Raw genomic sequence first — 17559 nt, forward strand, 5'->3', positions numbered from 1 at the left:
AGAAGAGAAAGATCTGCTGAGGTAATCTACCAGAGTGTTCTGGGCTCCCAGGAAGTGGGAAGCTTCAAGGTGGATGGAGTGTTTCACACAGAAGTCCAACAGGCAAATGGCCTCCTGAAGTTCCTCCCTGTCTGTGGAGTGGAATGGACACAAGCAAGCACTTGAAGAAGAATGTAATTGCAGGAAAACACCATTTTCCTTAACTTGACTTAACAGATGTTTCCAGATCACAGGCCCTGGTTCTCATGGGGAACTTTTTGGAGAGTGTTGGGGACAACTTCCTGGTGCAAGTGCTGGAGGAATCAGCTAAGGGCCATGCTCCACTTGATCTGCTGTTCACAAACAGGGAAGAATTGGTAAGGGAAGTAGAAGTGGGTGGCAACCTAGACAGCAGTGACGATGAGATGGTCGAGTTCAGGATCCTGACAAAAGGAAGAAAGGAGAGCAGCAGACTACAGACCCTGGACTTCAGAAAAGCAGACTTTGACTCCCTCAGGTAACTGATGGGCAGGATCCCCTGGGAGGCCAATATGAGGGGGAAAGGAGTCCAGGAGAGCTGGCTGTATTTTAAAGAAGCCTTATTGAGGGTGCAGGAATAAACCATCCTGATGTGCAGAAAGAATAGCAAATAAGGCAGGCAACCAGCTTGGCTTAACAGTGAAATCTTTGGTGAGCTTAAACACAAAAAGGAAGCTTACAAGAAGTGGAAACTTGGACAGATGACTAGATAGGAGTATAAAAATATTGCTTGAGCATGCAGGGGTGTAATCAGGGAGGCCAAAGCACAATTGGAGTTACAGCTAGCAAGGAATGTGAAGGGTAACAAGAACAGTTTCTACAGGTATGTTAGCAACAAGAAGGTGGTCAGGGAAAGTGTGAGAGACTTGCTGAATGGGGGAGGCAAACTTGTGGCAGATGATGTGGAAAAAGCTGAAGTACTCAATGCTTTTTTTGCCTCGGTCTTCACAGACAAGGTCAGTTCCCAGACTGCTGTACTGGGCATCACAGTATGGGGAGAAGGTGAGCAGCCCTCAGTGGTGAAAGAACAGGTTAAGGACTATTTAGAAAAGCTGGACATGCACAAGTCCATGGGTCCAGATCTAATGCATCCGAGAGTGCTGAAGGAGTTGGCTGATGTGATTGCAGAGCCATTGGCCATTATCTTTGAAAACTCGTGGTGATTGGGGGAGATCCTTGATGATTAGTAAAAGGCCAATATAGTTCCCCTCTTTTAAAAAGGTAAGAATGATTGGGGAACTACACACCAGTCAGCCTCACCTCAGTCCCCAGAAAAATCATGGAGCAGGTCCTCAAGGAATCCATTTTGAAGCACTTGAAGGAGAGGAAGGTAATCAGGAACAGTTAACATGGATTCACCAAGGGTAAGTCATGCCTGACCAACCTGATTGCCTTCTATGATGAGATAACTGGCTCTATGGATATGGGGAAAGCGGTGGGTGTGATATTCCTTGACTTTAGCAAAGCTTTTAATACAGTCTCCCACAGTATTCTTGCCAGCAAGTTAAAGAAGCATGGATTAGATAAATGGACTATAAGGTGGATAGAAAGCTGGCTAGATCGTCGGGCTCAACAGCTCGATGTCTAATTGGCAGCCGGTATCAAACGGAATGCCTCAGGGGACAATCTTGGGGCTGGTTTTGTTCAACATCTTCATTAATGATCTGGATGATGGGATGGATTGCACCCTCGGCAAGTTCATGGATGACACTAAGATGTGGGGAAAGGTAGATAAGCTGGAACATAGGGATAGGGTCCAGAGTGACCTAGACAAATTGGAGGGATTGGGCCAAAAGAAATCTGATGAGGTTCAACAAGGACAAGTGCAGTCTCTTGCACTTAGGACGGAAGAATCCCATGCACTGCTACAGGCTGGGGACTGACTGGCTAAGCAGCAGTTCTGCAGAAAAGGACTTGGGGATTACAGTGGACGAGAAACTGGATACGAGTCAACAGTGTGCCCTTGTTGCCAAGAAGGCTAATGGCATATTGAGCTGCATTAGTAGGAGCATTGCCAGCAGATCGAGGGAAGTGATTATTCCCTTCTATTTGGCACTGGTGAGGCCACATCTAGAGTATTGTCTCCAGTTTTGGGGCCCCCAATACAGAAAGGATGTGGACAAATTGGAGAGAGTGCAGCAGAGGGCACATGACTTCTGCAGAGAGACTGAGGGAACTGGGCTTATTTAGTCTGCAGAAGAGAAGTGTGAGGGGGGAATTTGATAGCAGCCTTTACCTGAAGGGGCTTCCAAAGAGGATGGAGCTTGGCTATTCTCAGTGATGGCAGATGACAGAACAAGAAGCAGTGGTCACAAGTTGCAGTGGGGGAGGTCTAGGTTGGATATTAGGAAAAACTATTTCACTAGGAGGGTGGTAAAGCACTGGAATGTGATACCTAGTGAGGTGGTGGAATCTCCATCCTTAGAAGTTTTTAAGGCCTGGCTTGATAAAGCCCTGGCTGGGATGCTTTAGTTGGGGTTGGTCCTCCTTTTAACCCGGGGTTGGACTAGATGACTTCTTGAGGTCTCTTCCAACCCTAATCTTCTATGATTCTATGATTTTTCTCAAGAAACCTCCATCAGTTGGAGGAGTGAGAAGCTAAGAAGTATGGGCCAAGTCCAGTAGCTGGTCCTTGCATAGAATTCTTATTTAACTGAATAGGAAATTCAAGTGAGATCTTAACACCTGCTCTGGCACCTTTATGCCACATAAAATGGCTAGTGCACTGTGAAGGGGCCCTAAAAGCCCCAGTTCCAGCCATGAGACCTTTTTCTCCTACAGGTTGAAGCTAGAGACATTGAATAGGTGAGTAGTTTTATCTATCTGGGCAGTTGGTTGACATCAGGAGGTCTATAGCTGAAGAAGTCACACAGATCGGTTTTGCATCAATGGCATTTCAGCATCTTCAAGACCTCTGTCTGGGTGACAGGATGCTGTGTGACAACTAAGATAGGAATGTTCAATGCAGTAGTGATGATATCTCTGTTATATGGAGCAGAAGCATGGCCATTAACATCGGAGGAGAGGAAACTAAACAGGTTTCAGTGTCAAAAGTTAGTGTATTTTTAAGAGCCATTAGTTTGATTTTGTCACAAATAAGGAGATACTTAGATGATCCCAGCAAGTTGCAGTCTTGCAGCAGTTGAGCATAAGATGACTGCAATGGTGGAGTGATCTCCAACATGCAGAAGTATGCTTTTAAAGGTTTAGAGAGCTTAAGTTGAAGGAAGTAGAGAATGAGGCCGACCACAAATGAGATTGGGAGATGCAATTTTGAGGGATCTAAGAAGCCTAACCCTCTGTCAGTTCGGAGCAACTGCATCTATATCTCACCTCAGTGATCCAGCAAGGGTACCCACTCTCAGGCTTCCAGCATTCCAGCCACTGCCTTTCTTGGGTGGAGATCCACATCTCTTGCCTTTCTGACCAAGGCATTCCCAGGCTGCTCAATTCCCTGCCTTCAATGTATTAATCCCAGCAGAGATAGGCTGCCCAAACATGCCTGCTTGCTTTCTCTTCTGAGATGGTTAACAGTGTGACTGTCCACAGTTCTAGTTACCACACAGCTCTTTCTATGTAAACCTACTTTATGCTTAAGGTAAAAGCACTACATGGAAAACAGATTAAAAACAATAGAAGAACCTACACAAGCTTACTAGACATCACCCAATTGTTACATGCACTCTGGCAGGAGCAGTCCGTCAACACCCCACCGTAGGGCTTTCCTTTGCCATCACAAGCCCAGCGCAGCTTCAGTTCAGAACAAGCACACTCATAACATGTTTAGTCCACCCTTGATACAGTTCAGGGATCTTTGATTTGGAGCTGCCAGGAAGAGGTAATTAGTAGACAATGGGTTTTCCTCCCCAGGGAATAGCTTCAAAAGCGTGAGTCAAAGGGGGCCATTTGCATGTCCCTTACCCCTGGTACCTCCTAGGAAATCCACTTCCTGGGTATTGTTCCAGAAAGCCCATTGAAGTTCCACAGATTGTATTAGTCTGTCTGCTAGAGAAGGCGTATTCACATGCCAGACATGCCAAACCCACGAAAAAAAATGCAGAAATTGGGCTTGTTTTTGGCTTAATTGGCTTGAGTGTTGCTTGTTGGCTAGTTTGTGTAGCTTTTTGGGCTTGTAGCTTGTTGCTGCTTTTTTTTTTTTTTTTTTTTAAATCGGCTCCCGGCAAGCAGGGGGAAGGGGGAGAAAGAGTCAGGGGTGCACAGCGGGCCCATCACAGTCCCAGACTGCACGCCGGGGGGATCCAGTCACATAGAGTGTTGGGGTTCTTAGTGATTGGCTTGTTTTGGCCTTGTTTTGAAATGGGATTAGCTTGATTTGGGGCTTATTGTGAAAGTCAGGGAGCTTATTTACCACGTGAAAGTTGGCAAGTGTGCCACATACCCAATTGCATTTTTAATACAGTGAACCCTAAAGGTATTAAAACTAATTCAATAAGATTTAACTTAACTCAGTAAAGTTCAGTCAGGCTATTTCAGGAAAGTGTCAGTCTGTGTCACTCTCCCATACTGACTCTTGCCAAAGGAAGAAGACTTGCAAAGCACTGTTCGAGATTAAAGTCCATTCTTCAGGCCACCATGGCTAAATCATAGATCTATACATTTGCTGCTGCCAGCTGTGTGGCGATTCCCCTGGTGCAAGCACTGTGGACGCCAGCTATAAGGCTGCCTCTCGAAGACCCCTTCAGAAACCAGGCTGAGAGCTAGACAGGCATGCCAGGGATGGGGATCGGGATGGGACGGTTGTGTCCAGGTGTGGCTGCAGCACACAGCACTGAGGACATTACAGGTAGCCTTGCAGTCCATCGAGCAGGCTGCCGTCACTTAGACCTCTAGGGCAGTGGCTCTCAAACTAGGGTCGCCGCTTGTTCAGGGAAAGCCCCTGGCGGGCCGGGCCGGTTTGTTTACCTGCCGCGTCCGCAGGTTCAGCTGATCGCAGCTCCCAGGGACCGCGGTTTGCCGCTCCAGGCCAATGGGAGCTGCAGGAAGCGGCTCGGGCGGAGGGAGCATACCCAGATCAGGAAGATTTAAAGCCACCTTAGCCTCCTCCTTCCCCTGGACTACAAGTTCTGTGCTGCCCCCCTTAGAGGCACAACACAGAATCTCACCCTTCAGATGTAAAATTTCTGCAGATTTGGGCCTATATCCTCTTCTCATTAGTTGCTTCATTGACTTCTTCTGGCAGTATAGTCCATACAGGAGCCTGTTTCAGCTCTCCAGATGAAACAAGTTCTTTGTCATATTGCTAGCTGCTGTATAGTTAGATGACACCACATAGTTTCTGAATGTTTCCCCTGCTGTAAATTATTTACCTTTATGGAAGTTACCAATGATATTGATCCTGTTAAAGACTTTTATTCAGCGCTGTCTATTTAAAAGTGTAGCAGGCTCATTGGCCCTCAAAGTCTTGTCTTTATGGCACCTATAAAATCCTGCCTATATGCATTCCTGGGAAAGGACGTTTTATTAATATATTTTATAGTGGCAGTGCCTACAAACCCTGCCTGACATCAGGGCCATGTCATGCTGAGCATTGTACAAAATACACAGTAGGAGGCAGCCCTTGCACAAAAGAACTTACAGCAGCGGTTCCCAAACTGTGGGTTGCAATCCCAAATGGGTTCATGCCATCAGCAGATGGGGCGGCGGCAATCTCTACTGTGCGGAGGACACCATTTTGCTCCTCATAGCGTGACCTCACATGTATGATGCATGCGAGGTCACGCTGTGAAGCATGCCTTTTTGCTATTCAAAATGGCATCCTCCACACTGTCTGGGGTCCCAGGAGGAAATAATTCATTACAATAGGGTCATGGCAGCAAAAACCTTGGGAATCACTGCCTTACAGTCTAAAGAGAGGGAGGAAAGAAGCATTGTTAGCTCCTATTTTGGATGGGGAACTGAGGCACACACAGATTGTTATTTATCCAAGGTTATGCAGGACTTTTATGGCAAAGAACCCAGATTTTATGAGTCCCAGTTCAGTGCCTTAACCACAAGGCTATCTATTCTTCCTCTCTGCAAGGGTTTCAGCACCTATTGATGTTAATGTTCAGAATGTGGCTAATGTGCTGGGAAACCTTAGGAACTGCCGGGGACAGTCATTCTCTGGTACAGAAATGTCTTTTTTTTTTTTAAATAATAATCTGGGAGGGATCATTGGCACAAACTTTATGGCGCACATACCTAGAAGTATGGCAGTGCAGAGCATACATGCATATTTAATAAAAAAAAGCATATAACTTGTGTTCTTAAAGATCTCTATTAAATGCATGCTTTCTCCTAGGTATCCATCCCAGCAATTACATTTTTATGTTAACATCGGTTATAAATTCTAACAGCCCACTACATTAAAAAAAAAAAAAAAAAAGATATTTGGCAATCTACAACTGTCATTTCCAATTGTCTCACACATGATGGTATCTGATTGGACTTCACTGAACTCCTTTAAAATAGGAAATAAATCCTGTGATACTACACTGATTTGCTGACACTGTCAAGAACAGAGCTGTAATTTTTCTCACGGGGGGTGTGGGGGAAAGAAATGAACCACTTGAGCTAGGCATTCAGCAGGTGATCTTACTGTTTTTATATCAAAGTATTTGCGGTTTGACATTTTTGAAAAAATGCCATGACAATGCCCGTCTTGATCTGAGCATCGCATATTGACACATGTAGGATGGGATTTTCATTGGCTGCAATGACACTATTCATTTAGGGACTGATCCTACTTCCCATAAAGTCAACAGCAAAATTCCCATTGACTTTAGTAGTAAAGGATCTGGGGAAAATGGAGCTGATCCACATTTTTTTCCAATATTGCAAAATTACCTTTTTATTTTTCAAAAATGAAAAAGTTTGCAAAAAATTGGCAACTCTTCCAAAATGTTTTGTTTTGCTCAACCTTTTTAATGCACACTTTTATTGAAAACATTATCAAAACCATTGCAGCAATGGTTGACATTTTTCATTTATCAAAACCATTAGTTAATAATTTCCGTAATGATTTTAATTAAACAATGATTAAAATGTTTCACAAAACATCCAGAAAAAAAACAAAACAAAATCTGGGTCCTGTTTGATCCCTGCAAAGCATAAACAACTTTGAAATTTAGAGTATTTTTTCCCAACATATGGGTGAGGGGGGGCAAGTTTAGCAGGTCTACTAGTTGAGTGAGGTATTACTCAGTTTGAGCAAGTCTATTATTCTAAGACATGAACATGGGAGCAATGTGCCTGAGTGGTCTAGGTATGGAACTCTGAGTCTGGAAAACCGGTGTTCTTAAACTAACACAGCCAATCAAACTGGGTGCTCTTTTACTAAGAAAAAGCACTGACACTCAGTTTTACAGTATTTGTAAGGTAAATTTTTAAAATATTTTGGTTAATTATAGCAATTAAAACAAGGTTCCAACTTTCTCATTTCCTGGGCCTATTAATGGTAAAGGTTTTTTTGGGGCGGCGGGAGGCGGTCCTACTTTACATCATCAAATGGGTTAACTTGTATGATTAAATTGGCAGCCCTAACTGAATGGGAATATTGGAAGTCAGTCAAAGGTTTCTAGGCATGTCATCTATGAAGAGATGTAAATAGCACTGGGTTTCCAAACTCCATTCTAACAGCTCAAGATACATATAGAACCAAAGTCATCATCCTTTTGCTACTATTACTGTTGCATTCAATAAAAAGTTGGGTTTCCTCTACTGAAAAATTCTGAGACTTGTACAGACTTTTGCTGTGGGCAAAAGGGTCACTTCAACAATGTGGTAATATTTTACAATTGATACCAAAAATCATTTTAAGTTTCATCTGCATTAAACTATAATGCCAAGCCCATCAAAAGGGCATTTAGCAAATAGAGGCCTTCCCATCCACATTCCAGGTAGTACCATCAAAGTCCACTGGTTTTAGATTTATATATGTATTACACACACACAAACACAAAGGAGTTAGAAGAACATTATTATGGTTGCAAAGTCAAGCATTCAAAAATTATGAAAAGTCAGAGTTAAGGTTGCCTGTACATAGGAAATTTCAGCTTCAACAGTTAAAGTTTGGCAAAGTTATAAGCAACTGAAAACAGGGTCTTATAATGGAAAGTGTCTTGCAATCTTAACTATTGGTGAATCTACTAGCACCACCTATTTGTGCAATTCTAATATGAATTAGAAACCTGGAGTCTCATCCTGTTTCCACAGTAGCAATATTCCAATTGATTTTAGTGGAAACTAGGTTTGAATCCTATACTTTTTGTATAAAAAATAATTGATGTACAATACAAACCTATGTAATACTGGAAACAGGCAATAAGGCAAGATTGTAGATAACCTAGAGCAGGGGTTCTCAAATTTCATTGCGCCGTGACCCCCTTCCGACAACAAAGTTACTACATGACCCCAGGGGGAGGACCGGAGCCCGAGCCCTACCGCCTTGGGTGGGGGGGAGAGGGGGCCCCAGCCTGAGCCCTGATGCCCTGTGTCAGGGGAGAGAGGGCCGCAGCCCAAGCCCCGCTGCCCTGAGTGGGGGTGGAGCTCGGGCTTCAGCTTCAGCCCTGGGTCCCAGCAAGTCTAATGCTGGCTATGGCAACCCCATTAAAATGGGGTTGCGACTCATTTTGTGGTCCCCAGTTTGAGAACTGCTGACCTAGAGAGTCAAACAAGAGACTATTTTGGGGGATTCAGATGGGAGGAGAATATAAATGTAAAGGTTAATCTGTTCATATTTATTTTTATGTAATTGTTTCCTACAAATTATTTTGATGAATATGAGTGGCCAGAAGTACTAATAATTGAGTGAATGCATTTGAGAGTATAATTTATCAAACAAAATTTAATTTGGTTGAAATTTGCTTCCATATCACTCACAAGACTCTCAGAAAGTTCTAAAGCATGTTTTTAGAGAGATATAAAATTACACAATTAGACTTACTAAAGGCAACTCAGCAAATTGCAACCCTCTACAAATTGTGTTCCAGAAATGTGATTTAAAGTGACAGATAGCTTGGAGGTAAACAGAAATGATGGTTGGTTGCAGCTGGACCATACCCATAGTAAAGTCCATGTATCTTAAGCATGTTAGGTGATGCACCATTCCATTTGTTCCCAAAATTAGGCTCAAAGGACAGTGACTGATAGTCTGGAGAGAAATAGAAATTGCCGTTCTTAGGCTGAACACACACAAAAGGAAACCCAGTGACTGCAGCTATGAAAATAAATGGTAGTTTGCAGGTGTATGTTGCACAAAATGAACGCCATCCATTTTAAGCAGTCTTGAAGGCCACAAAAGCAGAGCAACTGGAAATAAATAAGAAGCCTGCACTAAAAATTATACCCCTGAGGTAAAGCTATTGCCTAGCACAGCACGGCTACAGACAGGAAGGGGATCCACATGCAATCCAGTCCATCTGCCCTGAACATTAACACCCAAAGGCCACAAATGCTTTTTTGCCTTAAAAGCAAAAACTACACTCAGAGGCAACTTTATCTCATGTGAAGCTAAAACCAATGATTTTGTGTTGCAATCACTAAATAAAAGCTCTCTGAGCTGTCAAGATGTTTGTACTTGATCCTTCTCTGTCTTTGTCTTGCATTTTGTATGTGCAATGTATATTCTGCATTGGGGGAAAATGGTAGCTATGCACAGTTTATTTAAAGTGGTATCTTCTTGTGTGTGTCGATATTGGTAATTGGCAAATGAAGAGCAATAGCAGACAAGTTCTTTTAATCCCTGTAAAGCATGTAGTGCGATCACTGAGCATGTCCTGCTGGGCTCAACGTCCTTTCAAATGAAGCCCTAGTGTGAGGTCACCCGTAATACTGGACATCTCAATAAGCGATGATTGGTCAGATAGAGCTTTTGAGATCTAATTATTCCATTGTGCCAGGCAGGTGGTTTAATTTGGGTCTAATGAAGTATGTGATTACAATAGCTTCCTCTGCCTCAGCTGTACCTTCCCTGGGTGTTTCTCTGCTAATGCCTGCTGCTTCCGTTTTTATCATACTGTATCTTGGCAGGAAATTACATCAGTGTTGCTTCCATGTTCATGAGAAGCACCTCCACACAGAAGAGGGGTCAACAGGTTGATCCTCAGTTTCATCTTCAGGTGGTATTATTGCTTCTATTTCATAAAATAAAGTTCTGCTGTGCCAAAATCTACAATCTCATGAAGTGGGCAAAACATATTTCCTCTCTAAAAAGTCTAACTCAGATCACCTGTGGAGTTCTTAGTTAGATATTGAGTGACAGGAAACATTTCTGTGCAAATGAATTGGACACAGGAGTAGTTTACCTGAAAACATCCATTACTCACAGCAGTATATAAACAGTAAGTAAAACTCAGGTCAGATTTTTTTTTCTTCAGCGCTTAGATTTCACAGAGACCTATTCAAGTAGGTTTAGAACATTTTGGCTATTCTTACAGAGCTATCAGGCCTGAATCTCCTCTCATTTAAACCAGTTTCATTTAAACCACTGGTATCTCTCTGCCAACTTCACCAGAGTTACTCCAGATATACACACTGCAAGTGAAAGGAGAATTATACTGTACCAAAAAAACCAAAAACAAAAAAAAAAAATGGGTATTTTTCCTTTTGCAGTGTCATAGGGCTCTCTTCTTTGGGCTACTTTGTCACTTTATCTATCTGAGCACGTTATCCCCCACTCCACCCCTCATAATTATCGTATCTGAATACCTTAATGAATTAAACCTCTCAGAACCAAGAATAAACCCCAGATTCTCCAAATCCCAATCCAGTGCCTTAAGGCACAAGCCCACCCATTCCTAATTCTGTGTCTGCTTGTAACAGGTCGAGCACTCACCGCCACGGCACCTCCTGCTGGTCGTCTGGGAATTAGCTTAGTTCCAGCCTCGGAGCGTCTCCTGCTGGCCTGTGTCTTCCTACCAGTGCCTGCTTCCTCCTGATCTTCACCACTTATAAGCACTTCAGGCCCCGTGTCCTTCCCGGTCCCTGGCGCCCCTTACCTTGGGGTGTTGCCCCACTGGGAGACGCTGGGTCTCCCCTCCCTTGGGAACCCCAATCCCCTAAGCCCACCTTGCCTCAGTGACCCATTGCTAGTCCTCATCTAGCCCCTTTCCTCAGGGGCAAACTGCAATCTGAATTGGCCACTCATCATCAGCAAGGGAGTTTGGACCTGCGGCCTCTCCCTGCAACCCTAGTACCTCCTTAGGCCTTCTTGTCAGGCCTCAGCCTGGGAGGTCACCAGGCCTGAGCTCCCCACCTTAGCCTGCCCCTTCCCCAGCACTGGTCTGTCCAAGGTACTCTTTGCTCCTTCAGGCAGCTAGATCCATCTCTCTCCAAAGCTAGAGAGACCCCAATTACCCCTTCTGGTCTGCCCTCTTTTATAATGGCTTGGCAAGCCCTGATTGGCTGCCTCTCAGCCCCAGCTCTCCCAGAGCTGGCTTTTAACCCTTTCAGAGCCGGAGCGGGGTGACTGTCCCGCTACAATGCTCCATGGATGCAGCCCACGTTTTACGTAAGAACTTGTCTACATGATGCAGTGAAGCACTCTACAGGAGTGTGATTTGTAGAGTGCTCTAACTGGTCCATGTAGACCCGGCTGGCGCACATTAAAAGGTACTGAAAAGAGCATGCCAGCAGGGTCTACATGAGGCAGTTAGAGAGCTCTACAAATCACACCCCTGTAGAGCACTTTCCTGCACCATGTTGGCAAGCCCTAAGACTCTACTTTATGAATGCAGCTCCTGTGGAGATTATTGATGGCAACTGCTAATAGGTCTGCCCACCCAAGAGAACATATTTACCATCAAGAAAAACTATTCTGTCTGAGGACAGGAAAACACTGAATCGAAGTTGGAACTCTGGACCTTTTCCCCTAAAAAAATCCCTTTTTGGTCCCTCTTCACTCAACCTCCTAAATCCCCGTGTCCTTGTCATAATTTTGCATCTGACCATTTACTGGGACACCCTTAAGCGCATGTCAGAACCCCTTCTTAATCAGCTCGGGGAAAGGGTTATTGCTGTGTGACATGGACAGGGGCCTCAAGCCCAAGCACTTTGTATAGCAGTGAAGAGTGCTGTCTTGCTGTCTCAAAGCAACTGGGCCACTGCAAATATCATTATTTTTCATGGAAATGTTTTGCCCACTGCACTCCAACAACAGATGTCATGATTAGAGATAGGAAGTGGGTCAGATTCTGATTTAATTTACACAGGCATAATCTGGAGAAACTGTAAATCCTGAGACCACTGTAGTCAGTTGAGATACTCCAATTTTACACTGGTGTAACTGACATCAGAATTTACTCCTGGCCTACAGGTCTCAGATTTAGGAGCAAATTAAGACTCCAATGAAATGATTCCCAAAAATCACAAGATGTTTTTGTGACATTTCAGCTCCAAATGGGCAGAAATCTCATGAGATCAGGTATTTTCATATGATTTCCACCATTTACTCGTGGTATTTTGGCTGCATCTCAACCAGACAACAGGCCCCTTTCTCCCCTAAATCCAACACAGCACCAAAACAGACGAGGTGGGTTCTAATCCAGGAATTTAAGTCTGAGCCACAGAATCTGCCTGAAACTGGAAGAAGTTCAAAATCATCTAAGTTTCCGATTTTGGCTTATCTCTAATTGTGGGCAGTATTTGCCTGAGTCATGGCTGCACAGATAAGTAGCATGGCTTCCTGAAGAGTAGTGCTAGGTCAATGGCCCCTTGTTTGCCTAAAGCTAGGGTTGTATTGTATCATGTTGAATATGTACGGGAGTTTTATTTAAAGCTGCTCCTGGGAAAGAAAAAAGATAAACCTTTCTTTGGTCACCTCACTTTTAGGCAGTGAGTTTATTCCTGATTACTGTTTTTTTTTTTCCCCACTTGACTAGTATTTCTAATCATAGAATCATAAGACTGGAAGGGACCTTGAGAGGTCATCTAGTCCAGTCCCCTGCACTCATGGCAGGACTAAGTATTATCTAGACCAGTGGTTGTCAAACTAGGGCCGCCGCTTGTGTAGGGAAAGCCCCTGGCGGGCTGGGCCGGTTTGTTTACCTGCTGCGTCCGCAGGTTCGGCCGATCGCGGCTCCCACTGGCCGCGGTTCACAGCTCCGGCTGGCTGCGATTTACTGCTCCAGGCCAATGGGGGCTGCAGAAAGCAGCGCGGGCCAAGGAAGGTGCTGGCCGCCCTTCCCGCAGCCCCCATTGTCCTGGAGCGGCGAACCGCGGCCAGTGGGAGCCGTGATCGGCCGAACCTGTGGACATAGCAGGTAAACAAAGCGGACCAGCCCGCCAGGGGCGTTCCCTGAACAAGTGGAGGCCTTAGTTTGAGAAGCACTGATCTAGACCATTCCTGACAGGTGTTTGTCTAACCCGGTCTTAAAAATCTCCAATGATAGAGATTCCACAACCTCCCTAGGCAATTTTATCCAGTGTTTAACCACCCTGACAGTTAGGAAGCTTTTCCTAATGTCCAACCTAAACCTCCCTTGCTGCAATTTAAGCCCATCGCTTCTTGTCCTAATCTTGGATTCACACCCAACTAAGAGAATTTTGTCTGTTTCTACATCCTATATTTCCTTATGCAGACACAGACCCACTTTTCTTGATACCATATGACAATATAAACATTATTAATAATGCTTTCTATATTTCCTTGATAAGCAACTCAAAATCCTTTCAATTAATATTTTAATTAGGAAATTCACTTACCATAAAAATCTCTTGCATTTTCATTAAATCATAAATACTTAGTCTGTTTTCAAGTTGTTCCGCAACATTTTTCATTGCTGTAGTGTCTTCTGTTCTGTCTGAGGTCAGACACCCAGCACTGGGCTGGGAGTCGTTAAGTGAAAGATGTGGGTAGCTCATGCTTGATTCACTTTAACATCTTCTGGCACATAGGGTCATATTTGACTCAGTTCTTGTCCTTTAAGAAAAATATTTTTCTTTTAGGGTTTTTTTTTTGTAGAAATCCAATAGCTCAAATTCTGAGACAACATATATAAAGAGGGAAAAGATCAATTTAAATAAAACAATAAAAATATTTTGAACTCTTGACTTTGAATTTTATTTCATAACATACTAGACCATTAAAGATACTCTCCAACATTCTATTTATTAAAGGTACGATGTACCTGGCTTCCTTTGATTGTAACTAACTAATACAGAAAGCAAGTGTACAAACATTTCTATTTGATATCTAAATATGCATTAGAAAGTCAGCTATTTAAAATCCATTTTACTTACCTTGTCATTAATAATGTGATATTTAATGTTGTGATTGTATGTGATTATAACTCCATTGTTTTTGCAGAACACTTTGGTAAGCTCTACAACTATTTTTACTCTCGAATAAAGAGTTTAAACTAAAGGAACGTACAGAGTCCTTTACTTTTCTTGTTCTTGGTGCTTACAAAGGTTTCCTGGCAACGTATACAAAGCTAGCTAAGCTTCCCTCCCTTCTCTCCTCTGGTTATTGGTCAAAATGGAGGTGTTTGCATAAGAGGGCTATTTGCAAGCACGACTAGAAGTACAGTATAGCTATAAAGGAATGGCAATGGCATCATTTAATCAAATATACCCTCCTGTAAAAGTGACCTTTTTTGCATACTACAAAATAAGATTTGTTTTAAGTGAACCAGCTTTTACATCACAGTCAACTGCAAATTTGGAGTCCAATTTTGCCAATCCTCATTGTGCCCACTGCCAGGCACAATCTTATTGATTTCAACGAAGTTTCATGAGGTAATAAATGATGCAATTTGGCAAAAAGGGTGGGCAAGATTTGACCTTTTATCCTATGTTTGGGTTTAGATCATAATTATATTACAGTAGTGCTCAGAGACCCATATCAGGATTGGATCCCCATGTGCAAGGTGTTGTATAAGCACAAAGGTAGACCAGGTTCCCCTGCCCTAAAGAGTGTGCAATCTATGGGTATGTCTAGGCTGCAAGCCCCCCCCCCCCCAAAAAGAGGCAGCAGTTCTCAGACCCCAGGTCAACTGACTTCCATGGCTCACACTATGGGACTAAAAATAACAGTGTAGATAATTTGGGCTTGGACTGGAGCCTAGGGTCTGACTGGGCTTCAGAGCCCAGGTTCCAGCCTGAGCCCAAATGTTTACACTGATATTTTTAGCCCCATCATGTGAGCTCTGCACACCTGAGTCAGTCGACCTCAGCTCTGAGACTTACTGCCGGTGGTCTACTATATGAGGCCTCAGCCCTGCCAACAGTTTTCCATGAATGGTAAGAAAAGTTTCTTTCATGCATATGTTTTGCAGGATTGGTGATGGAGCAGACAAGCAACATATACAGGGTTGGGAAGAAGGAGCAAATCAAATATACACCATTTTATATATACGTGTATACATTTGCTATGGGTTTGTTTGTAATTACACTGACTTTTGCCAAGTGGGTGTTAGTCTGTGTGTTTTCTTGCAGACATCAGGCAGAAAACAGATCTTCAGAAGGGATGTGAAGGAGAAAGTGGTAGGGCTCTTACTGATTAGTTCATGGAGGGTGTTCCAACCGTAAGTGGCAGGGTTGAAGAAAGCACAAACATGGTTGATGGAAGAGTGAAACTATATTCCTTTGAAATACCAATTATGAATAATTAAAAGGACATTTCCTTTCCTAGGTCCTAAATCCCATAACTAGTCATTTAAAACAGAAAGAAATTTAAATATCTCATTTCTTTTGCTTTGCTGATACTCTGTTTTGTGCATTTCTCTTATCTGGGACATGGAAAATAAGGATATATTAATATTTAGAATATCACTTCATTTTATGATATTACATTAGTTTGTACTACACTTATCACTTCCACTCAAGTTTACATGCATTAGAAGCAGATATTCAGCTGGTCTAAACCTGCAGAACTAGATGTAGCTGATTTATGCTACCCGAGAATCTGGTCTAGTGATGGAGCATTTGGGTTTATTAAAAATTGTCTTTGTTGGAACTAAACAAAACAATGGAACTATTTCCATTAGTTTTGGAGAAGATTACGCTCACCTAACTGAAGTTAGGGTCAAATTTATCCTAGAAGTGTCCCTTTAAATCCTCCATAGTGCCCTCTTTCTTTCCTGTAGAGAGCACGGTAGCCAGATTACAGTCACTTTTGCCTGATTTCAGTGCACCTCCCAGGCATGGGGATTTCTTTAAGTCCCTAGTTGAGTGTATGGAAATATAGCTATTACTTTTCTTTTCCTTCCAGCAATCATGTAAACCCTATCTTACCTTCTCTTCTATTTTGTGAGAATGTAGCTGGATTTATTTGCAACACCTATTGTTTTACCTTTTCAGTTTTGCCCCTACATTTAGGCAGAGGATTCCACTATATTCTCTCTGCTCTGTCCTAGTAAAAAGGTGGGATGTTAAAAAAGTAGGGTCCTGAAAACTCACCATCAGTGGGAGGTGCTCAGAGGCATCACACGCTGCTGTGGTTGGACGTGGAAGGGAGGTCTGCTCCTCCTACACCTCCTCTAATGGCCAATTTGAAAGCAGCTTCTGCTAAGGAAAAGGGAATGAGAGGGAAAACAATATACCGAAATAAAAGCATGGCAGAACCTATAGATACAAACATGCAAGGCTTGATAACTCCTTGAGTTTCACTGGCAGAAGCCAGTTTGGAATCCCGTCACAGGGTAAGCTGGTCAAAAGAGCAAATCACCTGTAACCCCCTCTGCTGGAGAGAACAGAACCAGCAATCATTGCCCACAGGAAGATGGGGCCAGACTGATGGGAAACATTGATACCGTAGTTGGGGCCACTTCCCCGGAAGGGGCTCTTACAAAGATCCAAGTGGAAAGTAAATCTACCCTATCCTGAAGAACACCTAGGGAAGGATGATGTCAGGCTGGCCCCCACTCCATCACAGCTGGGTTGGGGAGAAAAGGTTATTGCAGCAAACATCATCAGTTTGCATCCACAAAGATTAAATCTAAACCTAATCTATCATGGACACTGTAATTCCACCTCCCTTAAAATTCCCCTCAAAATTTGTTTGCAGTACCTATATTGGTCCCAAGAGAGATTAGAGAGACAAGGTGGGGGAGGTAATATCTTTTTTATTGGACCAACTTCTGTTGGTGAAAGAGACAACCTCCCTCCAAAAACAACAAGGAGTCTGGTAGCACCTTAAAGACTAACAGATTTATTTGGGCATAAGCTTTCGTGAGTAAAAACCTCACTTCTTCGGATGCATAGAGTGAAAGTTGCATCTGTAACTTTCACTCTATGCATCCGAAGAAGTGAGGTTTTTACTCACGAAAGCTTATGCCCAAATAAATCTGTTAGTCTTTAAGGTGCTACCAGACTCCTTGTTGTTTTTGGAGGGAGGTTGTCTCTTTCACCAACAGAAGTTGGTCCAATAAAAAAGATATTACCTCCCCCACCTTGTCTCTCTAATCTCTCTTGGGACCAATATAGGTACTGCAAACAAATTTTGAGGGGAATTTTAAGGGAGGTGGAATTACAGTGTCCATGATAGATTAGGTTTAGATTTAATCTTTGTGGATGCAAACTGATGATGTTTGCTGCAATAAC

The 17559-nt window shown here is 43.2% G+C and overlaps 1 protein-coding gene across 1 annotated transcript in view; it reads right to left on the reverse strand.

Moving 5' to 3' along the window:
* WDR49 (WD repeat domain 49) overlaps window positions 1-13928 on the reverse strand; it is a 71103-nt gene extending 57175 nt beyond the window's left edge. The window contains exon 1 of the mRNA XM_034782656.1: window positions 13720-13928. Within this exon, the coding sequence (XP_034638547.1) occupies window positions 13720-13878 (159 nt within the window). The 5' untranslated portion in view covers window positions 13879-13928. The remainder of the gene's footprint in view (window positions 1-13719) is intronic.
* Window positions 13929-17559: the final 3631 nt, after the last annotated feature.

The sequence above is a fragment of the Trachemys scripta genome, chromosome 9 (assembly GCF_013100865.1).
Source record: "Trachemys scripta elegans isolate TJP31775 chromosome 9, CAS_Tse_1.0, whole genome shotgun sequence".
In the NCBI taxonomy this organism is placed as follows: Eukaryota; Metazoa; Chordata; order Testudines; family Emydidae; genus Trachemys; species Trachemys scripta.